The 11,997-nt window shown below is 50.9% G+C and overlaps 2 protein-coding genes across 11 annotated transcripts; one reads left to right on the top strand and one right to left on the bottom strand.

Moving 5' to 3' along the window:
- Positions 1-1,815: 1,815 nt before the first annotated feature.
- On the bottom strand, positions 1,816-7,393 carry LOC133472710 (serine/threonine-protein kinase DCLK2-like). Of its 6 annotated transcripts, none has more exons than XM_061763952.1 (16): positions 7,081-7,393; positions 6,959-7,012; positions 6,001-6,589; positions 4,962-5,329; positions 4,482-4,608; positions 4,232-4,363; positions 4,062-4,150; positions 3,911-3,983; positions 3,734-3,839; positions 3,609-3,666; positions 3,273-3,392; positions 3,049-3,195; positions 2,856-2,989; positions 2,701-2,778; positions 2,516-2,612; positions 1,816-2,233 (listed from the first exon to the last, which is right to left on the bottom strand). In XM_061763952.1, the coding sequence occupies exons 3-16, from the start codon at positions 6,389-6,391 to the stop codon at positions 1,958-1,960; spliced, it is 2,196 nt and encodes a 731-aa protein (XP_061619936.1). In that variant the 5' UTR covers positions 6,392-6,589; positions 6,959-7,012; positions 7,081-7,393; the 3' UTR covers positions 1,816-1,957. The 6 variants fall into 6 exon arrangements, with proteins under 6 accessions (XP_061619936.1, XP_061619938.1, XP_061619932.1 ...); XM_061763954.1 differs by having other exon boundaries at positions 1,816-2,056; positions 2,153-2,233; positions 6,001-7,012; positions 7,081-7,392; XM_061763948.1 differs by having other exon boundaries at positions 6,001-7,012.
- ttc29 (tetratricopeptide repeat domain 29) lies at positions 4,465-11,903 on the top strand. Of its 5 annotated transcripts, XM_061764002.1 has the most exons (13): positions 5,304-5,430; positions 7,995-8,795; positions 9,109-9,171; positions 9,255-9,314; positions 9,393-9,452; positions 9,748-9,911; positions 9,976-10,155; positions 10,489-10,701; positions 10,774-10,859; positions 11,033-11,124; positions 11,230-11,353; positions 11,424-11,513; positions 11,597-11,837. In XM_061764002.1, exons 2-13 carry the CDS (start codon positions 8,641-8,643, stop codon positions 11,750-11,752), a joined length of 1,443 nt encoding a protein of 480 aa, XP_061619986.1. In that variant the 5' UTR covers positions 5,304-5,430; positions 7,995-8,640; the 3' UTR covers positions 11,753-11,837. The 5 variants fall into 5 exon arrangements, with proteins under 5 accessions (XP_061619985.1, XP_061619986.1, XP_061619984.1 ...); XM_061764001.1 differs by lacking the exon at positions 5,304-5,430 and adding an exon at positions 4,465-4,603 and having other exon boundaries at positions 11,424-11,903; XM_061764000.1 differs by having other exon boundaries at positions 11,424-11,903.
- The last annotated feature ends 94 nt before the right edge of the window (positions 11,904-11,997 follow it).

The raw sequence follows: 11,997 nt of genomic DNA, 5'->3' as shown, positions 1-11,997 counted from the left end.
TTATGTTTACCCTCATCTGTTATGGTTCAAATGAGCTTCTCCCTTTTAAGCCACCGGCTCAAACTTCAAAGTAGGGTCAAATGGTAAACGCGATTTGGATTGCACTATGCATTTACTGTAAAAGTGTCACATGGCTTTTTGGGGGGGGTTAAAAAAAACTGCAATAACAAAAACTAGTTATAGTGCAAGGACAACAAAGTGAATAAATAAATTTAAAAAAAGTCAAGCAAGTAATGTAACTGGACAGTGGTACCTGAAACAAGGTGACAAAAATGGTTCAATATAACGAGTGGATATTTAGGTCTTAAAACATAAATTGTAAAAATGTGCAATAGCTGTAGTTGAACTTTTATGTTACTGTGTTAATTTACAACAGGACAAAATAGATGTTTTTACTGTCGAAGTTTTATTTCACAGTTGAATGCATCTTTGTCCTCCATTTCAAGGTCTTTGAACGCACCCTGGCCCATTTGATCGCATGCTTCGGGGCGAGCAAGGGTTCCTAAATGCTGTTTAAGGTGGCCAGTGGCAGAACGAACACAAATGCAATTCAAAAGGACCTTTGTCATGGAAAGTGGTTGGAAAAAGTTCTAATCTACTGAATTTGATTGAAGGTTAATAAGGCATGATGTCTTGCACATGCATAAACATAATAAGTTAGAGCATGTTTTTTTTTTTTTTTTTTTTTAATGAAGAGATTTGAACTGCAAGTCGACCTTGTGTGTGTGTGTGTGTGTGTGTGTGTCTGCGGTGCTAACAGCATCCACACAGCAAGGCGCCTTTTGGTTTGGTGTTAGCAAAGAGAAAACTAGTAATACTAAAGACCAAAGGGTCATAACACTGCATCCAGTTGTTGTTCTTTTCAAGTTTATGCGCCCTTTAAGTCAGGGGTGTCCAAACGTTTTCTTCCAGTAGCTAATTTGACAGCCCTCACTTTTAATTTAACACCTTGAAACCAGTCCATCAGTGGCGGTAAAGATATGCGAAGCAATTATGTTCTTTTATATACAGTACAGTGGTGCCTTGAGATAAGAGTTGAATTCATTTCGTGACCTTACTTGGAACTCAAAACACTTCAATGAGGTACCACTGTATTCTGTATATTAATTAAAAAGATTTTAAAAAACGCATTTCCTCCTCCTCTGCTCGCTTGTGAATTTTAATGTATGCCGCCGGCTGCAAAAAAAAAAAAAAAAGGACGATGGGCTGCAAATGGCCCACGGGCCGTAGTTTGAACACCCCTGCTTTAAATTCTTCAAATCCACACGTTGAGCAAGAAAATTTCCCGCATCCTCATTGGCAACATACAGCATGAATGATGAATGGGATAATTTTTTTTTTTTTTTTTTTTTTTTAAGGACGCCACTACATTTTCCGACTTCATGACCGACTCGCACACACGACAGCTAACGCGTACAACATATTTGAACAAGGCAGAAAGCTAACAGGGTTTGTTAGACGGAAACGCGGCCTTCAGCGGAGTGCGTTGGTCGTCGTAAATGCCAAATTGTTGACCGCTTTCTTTTTTTTTTTTTTTTAAACCCTGTGTGGATCAGTGCAGACAGGCACAGTGCTTCTGGCCTCCGATTGGGAGATTGGTTGCCGGGGGCCGCCAATACAAAAGGAAGTTGCTTTCCAGAAAAAGTGGAAGACATTCTGGCTACGGGGAAAGGCTTCAACTCATCAGTCCACTAGTCTTGATGCACAGACTGGACGTGTGCACCTTTTTTTTTTTTTTTTTTTTTTTTTTTTTGTCTCGCTGCAGATATTCCCAAAATACTGGATTGTGCTCCAGTTGACAGCAGTAGGAAGAGTTGAGGATAAGCTTACGGTGATTGGACAAACAGGACTCGGGGATTGTCACCGATGGGAATGGAGTTCTCTATTTGTTGACATTCTCCAGGAAAAGAACTTGCTCGAAGACATGTTGTGAGGTTTGCGGTCCAGTGGCTGACGTTTAGACCAGCGGGGAAGGAACCTGCTTGGTTTCCAGCCCCGGAGGTTCCTTTTCCGTTACGCCGGGATCTTCGTTGCCGGAGTCGATGGGAGCGTCGTCCTGCATGAGCGCGCCCGGCAAGGAATGATGTCGTTTTTGGGGGGGCAAACAACGGAGGGGGACAAAAAGGTGATCTTCACAAAGGGGAAAGCTCACCGTCACCCATGGGTGCGAGAGAACTTCGTCTGCCGTGAAGCGAGCGTCCACGTTCACCTGCAGCATCTGACTGATCAGCATCTGAGGAAAAGATGGCGGGACTCGTTACAACAATGAGATTGGCAGGAAAGTTGACATTTTTCTCTCTGGTGTGTTCAATTTAGAAGACATTTTCACTTCACATTGACTCGAATCAATATTTTCGGGTTGTCTGTGTTTGATTATTGTTATTAAAGTTCGAAGCTGGAAAAAACAATCCAAAAACGATGTAATGGAACCGCAGTAGGCAATCCGAAATGTAGCAGGAAACACGAGTTTGGGGACGTCCTTCTAGACTCTTCCGCGGACGGCTGTGGCCGTCACCTTGGCAGGAAGGCTGACGGCGTCCCAGTCCGGAGACGGGAACTCCAGCTTGCCTCGGAGGATCTGATCGAACAGCTCCTCCTGGACGTTGTTCTCGCTGAGGAAGACGAGGCACAATTATATTTTGTTTTGGACCCTTGTTGGCCGACTGACGGTCCAGCCGCCTGTGCGGTAGATTCACTGACCTTCTGAAGGGCGGGAAACCACAAAGGAGGATGTAGGTGATGATGCCCGCCGCCCAGATGTCCACCTTGAGTCCGTAACTGCGCACACACATCCGCAAGCGATGAATGCCAGCTCAAAAAGAAAGCCCTGTGCTCACTTCCTTTTGTCCTCTCACCCGGTCTCGGCGATGATCTCCGGGGCCACGTAGGTCGGCGTGCCGCAAACGGTGTAAAGCGGCCCCTCCACCACCGTGGCCAAACCGAAGTCTCCCAGTTTGAGCGACTTGGTGCCATCCGGGTACTCGCACACCTGCCGGGAACACAAACGCGTCACACGGCGCGGTGGCGCCCACATTGGCCGGCGCCTACCAGCAGGTTTTCTGGCTTGATGTCTCTGTGCACGATGTTCATCCTGTGCAGGTACTTGATGGCTCCGGCCAAGTTGTACACCATGGCGCTGGCGTCGTGCTCGCTGTACTTGGTGGACGACGTGATGGCGTCGAACAGGTCGCCGCCCTGAGGCGGGCACAGAGACGGAGTTGTAACTTTGTCCCGACAGTCGGTGGTCACGCACGCGGGAGGAAGAAGGCCACCTTGACCAGCTCCATGACCAGGAAGAGCTGAGACGGCGTTTCGTCCACCTCGATGAGCTGGATGATGCTGGGGTGTCGAACCCGCCGCAGGACCGCCACCTCGTTCTCGATCAGGTGCTCCTATTCATACGGATCGTGACGTGGAGGGATTTTTTTCTTGCCGTGGCCACAAATGAGCATTTTGTGCACACATTTTAGATATATGTGTATAATCCCCCCCCCCCCCCCATGTCCTGTCTGGGTCTCTGCATGTTTAGACAATTATTTGACCCGTTTATGCCTACATTACCCACAATGCAAGACGTCTGCTAACTGTGCCTCTGCCGTGTGCGTTACCTTCCCGCAGCAGCGAGCTTTGTCGATGATCTTCAGAGCGAACTCCTGCCCAGTGGACCTGCCAGGAACATCAGAAGCGTCACGCCACTTTGGGCTAACAAAAACCAAACTTGGTTTATCTTTACCTCTCGACGCACTCCTTCACCACCGCAAAGTTTCCATCGCCGATGACTTTCCCGATATTGTACTTGCTGCTGATGAGCGTCGACGACACAGTCAGGTTTCCATTCTCTTGGAAGAGAAGTTTGACGGTGTGGTGACTCGGCCGTCGGACAGACAGTTCGGCGGTCGTGACAACACACCTTCGGGAGTGACGCCATCGGCGTGCTCGGCCGCACCGTTGACGTCCACGGATGAAGCGCGATGAGGAGAAACCTGCGGACGCGGATCGTGTTGGTGCAGAGGAAGAAGACGAGACGAAGAGTAGGCTCGCAACCTTAACGAAGAGCCCACCTTGAGGCTGCTGCGTGTCCCGGGACCCGTGGGGGAGGGGCTCGACCTGGACGACTTTGCGGGGGCCTGCGATCCTGACTCCTCATTGGCTGCAGAGGAGAGGAAAGGATCGTGTTGAGCGAAGATAGGAAAGCGTCTTGAACGGGTCTCGTGCGGATGCCGGCTCCCACCCGATCCTCGTGACCTGGCCTGGGCCGCCGCTTTGGCTGAAGCCTTGGACGAGGCCAAACCAGATCCAGCGGAACTCTTAGGAGTCGAAGTCCTCTGAGCGACGGCGGGACGAGATGCTTTGACTCGGCACTCTGAAAAAAGACAGACGGCTCTAAGCGCACGACTCGGGAAAGGTTGCGGCAATTGGGTTTTGGGGTGACTTTTCATCCTGAAGGCATGCGTTTCTGTCTGCGTGCGAGCGAGCGAGACCGTTAACAAAGGCCGCCGTCTTGCCACCGTGAGTGAGCACAAAGTCGTCCTGAGCGTAGCGAAACTTCTCCAGCCCGCACGCCATGAACACGTCGTCGTCTCCGAAGAAGTCCTGTAGACAGGTCAGCTGCGCACACACAAACACACTGCTCAAGCTTTTCCCAATTTTTTTTTTATGTCCACTCTGCTGCTGTCGCTCTTTTTTTTTTTTTTTTTTTTTTTTAAATCATCTCTTATCTTCTCAATGAGCGTGTGTTCGTGCACGCGTGTTTAAAAATAGTTCCATATGATGTGTTAAGTCTACGGAAAGAGATGAGAGTATCTTCAAGCAGAAGTTTAGCTGTCACGGCTTGAATCACTCCGAAGATGAAAGCTCAACAATGAGGCATTCTATGAGAAGTCGGCAAAAAACGAAAGGAAAGAGTTTGTCGATTAAGTGTTCCGTCCCGTTTTGTGTTCCAAGGTGCAAGCTGAGCTCACCTGTTTTCCGTCCAGCGTGTACAGCTTCTTGACGGCTCCCGAGTCCAGCTTGATGGCCTCCGTGATGTCGGCCAGTACTTGTTCGAAGGAGTGAGCCGTCTTCTTGTTCAGGAGGATCCGCACCGCCTTGCGAGGCTTGACGCCGCTCCGGATCACCGTCACCAACTTGGGCTTGATGAAGTCTTTGCCCTCTCGGCCCTCGGGACGCTCTTTGCCGCCGACGCAGACCGCGGGCCCGGCGGCCGCGGCGGAGGGCCTGCCCGAGCTCGCTGCGGCGCTCCCGGCGCCGGGTTTCCAGCTAGGGACGGAGATCTTGGTGTAGTCCGCTTTACGGTATGGCTGATTGGAGGCGCAAACGTAGCACTCGCCTGAGCAGAGAGACGGGACTCATGAGGAGCTTACACGGCTTACCAAAGGTTTGGGTTGTGGAGCTTTCTGGTGAACTGCAAATGCACTGCAACCTTTCCAGGTGAACTTAACCAAAAGCCCTTTTTTGTGTGACGTGTATGAACGCGTTACGTTGCAAAGTGATGCGGCTGTCTTAGTTTCCGTGCATTAGTGCTCATTAGTGGTCTTTGCAGTCATCAATATTGACGAGCGCAGGGAAAGGAGCAGTTCAAGTCCCTTCAACTACAATCCTAGAAGTCGGGAATATTGTACGGGCGAAACTGCCCAAAGATAGGTGCGCCAAGCTTGTGCTATAATATTGTATTTTATAAAAAACACACACTGATGGCATAATTAAAAGGAATATGAAGAATTCAATTTAATGGACATTGTGCTGATCCTCCTGTTGTGCACCCCTTGGCCATTTGGCCAGCGGCAAGAATAATAGCCGTTCTTTGCAGAGGATAAAGAGCAGTCTGTGAGTATTGGTATCTCAACGTCTCGCTCACACGTCAAAGCACAAAATTGGCTGAGCGACGAGTCGTATCTGGAAAAACTCAAGTCGGGTCGCTTGTATCTCAAGCCCCACCGCGATATGATCCCACGCTATTGCTGGCCATATATTGCGCAAGTGCGTGCATGCGTCTCTGACCTTCCGCCAGCTCGTCCATGCTGCTGATCTTCTTTGCGCCATCGATGGTGTAGATGGTCCGCACCCCTTGCGGCAGGTGGAGGTTGTCGGCCAGCGAGCGGGTCAGCTCCGCCAGCAGGGCGTCGTACGAGCGGAAGCGGTCGCTGGAAACGGCGTACACCAGCCCCTTAAAGGAGCGGTCCCCGTTGCGGTAGAAGCGCACCTTCTTGGCGCGCTTCTCCAAGGTGAGCGCCTGCAAAGTGCGGGTGCGGTAGTAGCTGCAGTTGGTGCTGTGCGCCGGGCTCGGAACCAGGCTGCTGCCCCGCGAGCTCGGGCCCGAGTCGTCTCGTTTTGCCCGAGCGGAGCGCCCGCGGCGAACTTTGTCGCGTTCATCGAAGTGCTCCAGCTCCATGGTCCTACTGATGAGATCGAGTCCGGGCGCACGGTCGTGCTACTCGGGATTCATCTCGACTCGGCTGTGAAGCTTCCGTGGAGATGTGTGATTTCGAAAAGAGGCCAAGGCGATGTTTCTACAAAGCCATTCGAGATCTTTTGGGTGGTGATTTCAGGAGATTACGCCAATGCCAATCTCCGGCAAGAATGGAGACCACTGCAAATGAAACAAAAGAAAGATAAGCCACAATTCAACGTAAGGATACAAAATCAATGATACTTTGGGGTCACTGCACTGCAAACTGATCTTTTATGCCGACAAAACTACATTGCGATGCAAAGAAATCGATGATTGTCATTGTCTGTAAAGGTTGACATGATTTTAGTAGAAGCATAGCAAGCAGCGTTGGCCTCGAATCTGTCGTTACACCCTGAAAAGCAAGGCGCCCGAATGGCGAGGAGAGGTCACGACGGCGTCCTGCATCCGCATCCCCATCCGCGTCCAGGTCCAGTCTTAGTCGCACCAATCAAACGTATTCACGTGTTTGTAGGGTCCGATGATTCGCAGCGGGGGAGTCGGCATCACCTTGTAGCATGCAAACGTGTCGGTCAAGGTTGCAGGTGCAATCCAGTCACCAACCTGCACACGGGATTAGAACAAAAGCGTGAATCCGTCCAAGCGCGTGCACAGCGGAGGGAGGCACCTACCAATAATGCCGTGGAGCCGGTTTGTTGCTATGGAGGTCCCCTACCCCCCGCCCTCCCCGGTGCGCAGGTTCCGGTATTTTCCGGCTGGATACGGCAGACGGACGGCGACGACGGCCGGGCCGCTATCCGGGGATTAGCGATGCGCCGGCGGCGAGCTTGTCGCGGGTTGCGCCGGGACGGGCTCCGGACGGCAGCAGCAGAGAGGAGACGCCGGCACGACGAGCTTCCGCTGCCGCCCCTCCTCCGAGGCTCGCTCTCTCTCTCTCTCCGCGTCTTTTGTCTAGCTCGCTCGACCCCTCCCCCCAATCATGTCCCATTTTTGTCACTTCAGCCACTTTAAAGCCAAAAAAATGGCAAACGCGTGAGGGAATTGAATCATTACAAGGGTGGATGGATCGATCGATAGATTTGAAGCGTATACTACATCTATGTATGTGTATGTACGAAGATAGGGTTGAAAGCAAAGTCTAATAGAGTGGTTGACGTTCATTTTAATTCATTTGTGGGGGGGGGGGGGGGTATAACCCATCCATCCATTTACTGCCGCTTATCTGAGGTCGCAGCAGCTTCAGCAGGCGAGCCCTGACGTCTCTGCAACTCAGCTGGCTCCTGTCGATGCGGGGGAGCAGCGACTCAACTCTGAGCCCGTGGCGGAAACTCGTTTCAGCCGCTTGTATCCGCAATCTTCTTTCACCCAATCGGCTAATATCAACCATGGTATACATTTTCCAATGAAAGCAAAGATGAGGGCTAAAAAGTTCATACACGGTATGGACAAACTTTGCGTTTGTCATCGTGTCGCTACGATACATACGATGCGTACATTATTATACATTATGTGCACTGTCTGAGATTTTTCATACGATGGAGCGTCAGAGTTTCTGTTGATGGAGGCGGGCCTTGTATCCGTGCAGGCTGTTACCAGGCAACGCCTCTCCCGTGCACCCGCCCGAAACCGTCCAATCGTCCGCCCAGGTCCCGCCATGCCACGGCCACGTCCGGTTGATGAAGCAACCGTCATCGATATCACGTCAACGGCGAGGGCACCGTGCGTGTGCGCGCTCCCGTTTACGCGCTGTGTCACGTGAGCGAGCCTCTAGAGGGCACTAATAAGTCAATTTAACCCCTTGTACGACTGTGTAGTACTTTTAACAGGAAGGCTACCAAAAGTGCTTTACATCGTTAAAATACAGGCGTACATGTATAAAGTACAGAATCACAATATTTTATTGGCAGTACAAAAACAAAAAACAATCCAAGTAAATCAAATCTTGGTTGCGCTTTTCCTAATATTGAAAGATGCTGATAATAAAATAAAAATCGAAACTGGAATGCCTGCCTCAACATATGTCAATGTGTAAATATGAATGTAATGGAGACACAATTAACATGCAACTTTTGTGATTTTATTAACTAACGTGTGACAAGTGCAGCTTTTAATGTTAAGTGTAGGTCCCGTATAATATTTAAGAGTACAGAGTTGACTTTGAAATGCTTATTTCATGGAAAGCTTTGTCTTGAGACTAAAGGGAGGTATGTTCACGATTGGCCTTGGTTGCCATGGTGAAAGTTGCCGCATGGAAGCGTGAGTTGCCATGGCAACACAGAAAACAGCTCATCGGTGACGTAGTAGGAACTCCAACGTCCCGCGGAAATTCGGGGAGAACGTCAAAGCAGACGCGTGCTTTACGTCGTTGTCGCCAGCCCAAGCGGAGGTGAGCTCACTAATTCAAGTTACGACATTTAACAGAGACGAAATATCATGTAACGAGTTCGCGTTCAACAGTAAATAACATTTAATGAGTCCACCTTGAACGAGTGGTCAGAAATACCGACTTCCTATCAGTACTGGAACGCACCGTTGTGTCCGCTAGCGTGCTAATGTCGCCAGCTAATCGGTAATAGTGAAAGTAAACCTAACTAAAGCTCGCTACTTTCAAATATATCACGTAGAGTTAATATACTGTATCGGGTGGCCAAAACGTTGGTATACACTAACGTTACAGTTTGGATTGGGTGATTGTTGAGGATGGAAGCGGCGGGCAGCTCTCTACCGGAAGTGACGTCGAGGGTCAGGAGGCAGAAAAGCAGGTGAGGTGCACCTGCAGGCCACGCTTGCTCCCAAAAGTCCACGCACAACAATGAAACATTGAACATTCTGTGTGCGTATGTAGGAAGTCTGTCCAAACCTCAGAAAAATCAGCACAGAGTCTCTCCAAGGACGATATTGCAAAGTGAGTAAATATGCTCGTCAATTTTAACTTTATTAAGCGTTCAAGCGTTCAATTCATTTGACGTGTGCTCCTTCATAGGTTCATTAACAGTCGGAAGCAGAACATCTGCGTGGGCCTGCTCCAACATGGCTTCCACAGGTAGCTCACCTGAAGATGATGATGATGATAATAATAATACAGTTTAAAAGACGCATCAGCGCTATTGTGACCTGCAGTCAGCTAGCTAGCCACGCCTGCACCCTGCAAATGCATCTTCCCTTTGGATAGTCTGCCGGCGTGCCGCTTTAGAGCGCCTCGTGGTTAGCCGTAAGCGCATGCACGCCACGCAAAAAAAAGGCAGCAGTGAGCCGAGAGAAACGAAATGAAGAGAACTGATGATGTCGGGAATAAAGAAATACAATCGTGGAAGAAACACTGTAAATGCGTGTTGCAGGTCGTTTTCGGAGCTCTTCCTGCTGCTGCGCTTGGATCGGGAGCGGCGGGAGGCGGCCGAGATCAACTCGGCTCTCAGCCTTCAGACGCCTCTGGAGGAGCAGCACGCCAAAGTCGAGAGCGTCGGTCTGCACCTGAGCCGCGCCGAGCGGGCCCAACGGGACGGTACTGACGCTCGTTTCCGCGCGGTGACTGTCGGCGGCACGGCTCCAACAAACGCTCGCCGCAGGTCGTTGGCCGGCGGCGTACGAGCAGCGTCTGCATTTGGGCGCCTACTTCACGGCCGAGCGGGAGGACCTGTGGCTCAGCTTGCACTTCTACCACACGTGCACGCACGCGCGGGAAGACGGCTGCATGAGGCACGCCACCGAGGGCCGCGCATGCTTGGCCGAGCTCTACCTGCAGCAAGGTGCGCGCGCGGCCTTCCTTTCCTCATGCCTTCCTTCCCCCTTTCTTCCTTGGTTTCAACCTACTTTTCTGCCTTCTTTACTTTCTTTCCTGACCTCCTTTATTCCATCCTTCCTGCCATTCCTCTCCTTTTATTCCTGCATTCCTTTGCTTAAATGTTTCTGCTTTCCTTCCCTCACACCTGTTTGCATCCTTACATCCTTCAATTGCTTAATCTTCTTTCCTTCCTAACCTTCCTTCCTTCAAGAGTACTTTTTTTTTTTTTTACGTACTTTTTTGCCGTTGTCATATTCATAGCACCTCTAAAACAAAGCGGGTTCACCTCCACACGCAGGCCAGCTGGAAAAAGCGAGGCAGCAGGCCGAGCTGTGCGTGCAGATGGCCGACGAAGGCGGCTGGCTGGACTCGTCCGGTCGCTCGCTGCCGCGCCGAGCCCGCGAGAGCATGTGGTCCATCTGCAGCCGGCAGGCGGACGCTCGCATCAAGGCCGGCGATCCCGATGAGGCGCTCCAGCTGCTCCACCGCGGCTACGCCACCGCCACCGAGTGTAAGCGGACCGCCGCCGCGTGTTCGCGCTTGCCGTCATCCCTGTCGTAAAACGAGTCACGTCCTGTTGCAGCTGAAAACAAAAACATTGAAGGCGAGGCCGCCTATCAGCTGGGACTCGCGTACTACAGCGTCGGCGACTATGACACGTCCGAACAGGTGTGTGTGTGTGTGTGTGTGAGAGAGAGAGTAAATGAGTGGGCGAGCAAGTGAACGTCAGAGTGGGAGAGTGAACGCGGGGAGCCGTGTAAGCACGCTTACTCCTCACTTGGACTTGCTTAGTCCAATTAGTGAGTGCGTGAGAAGCGTTAACGTGTCGCTGTTGCTTGCAGTACCTCAACACCTCCATGCACATCTGCAGCACCACGGAGGATTTCGACGGCCTGGGGAAGGCCTACAAGGCCGTGGCCAAGTTATGCGAAAGGTGCGCTCGCAACAAACCACATCAAGCCGCCTTTTCTGATCACATACAGTTGCCGTGTGCTGTATATACGCTACTCACAAGCCTGAGTCATGTTTTGGGTTTCAGCAAGGGAAACCTCAACAGCACCATTCAGCTTTTGGAGTCGTTAGTTGACATCTCTCGTAGCAACGGCCTACATCACCACCTCGTGGACGCGTGCCTATGTCTGGGCAACGTCTACACCAACAGGGTATCTCACGCACGCACGCGCACGCACGTACTAACACGGTCATGTTGCAGTTCTCCCTCCCTCCCTGCAGAGGCAGTACGATCGAGCTCGCGAGAGTTTGCTCCAGGGTTACAGCGTGGCGTGTGACATTGGAGACGTGACTCTGGTGCAGAAGGCTCAGGTACGTCGGCAATATTCTCTTCATTGGTTCCGAACGTGCTTCACGCGCACGTTAGCTACTTTTGGCGCCCGCGTGTCCGTCAGGTGTCGCTGGCCAGCGCTCACACTCGTTGCATTGTGGGGAAGTACAGCGCCGACGTGGAGTCCCCCGCGCCTGCCGCCCTCTCACGGCTGCTGGACTGGAAGGTGTCGAGAGGACTCCGTGACCACAGTGACAACGCTGGCGTGTGCGACTATTAGACACGCGGCATGTACTGTAATCACACCATCAGCAAAGAAATACTGCAAAAGTCACTGTTGTACTTAATAAACGACTTGATTTTAAGCAGTTAATGCAGTTAAACATTAAGCATTTAAATGTCTGGAAAGAATAAAACTGAAAGTTGGTGGAGATGATGCTGCTTTGCGACCCATAAAAATAACAATTATACTTTTAGGCATTTTATTACGCTTTTACTTTACTGATGCATAAATGCTCTCGTTTT

Source organism: Phyllopteryx taeniolatus, chromosome 23 (assembly GCF_024500385.1).
Source record: "Phyllopteryx taeniolatus isolate TA_2022b chromosome 23, UOR_Ptae_1.2, whole genome shotgun sequence".
NCBI lineage: Eukaryota > Metazoa > Chordata > Actinopteri > Syngnathiformes > Syngnathidae > Phyllopteryx > Phyllopteryx taeniolatus.
Note: the sequence above shows the minus strand (reverse complement) of the source record. Positions and strands in the feature narration are given on the sequence as shown.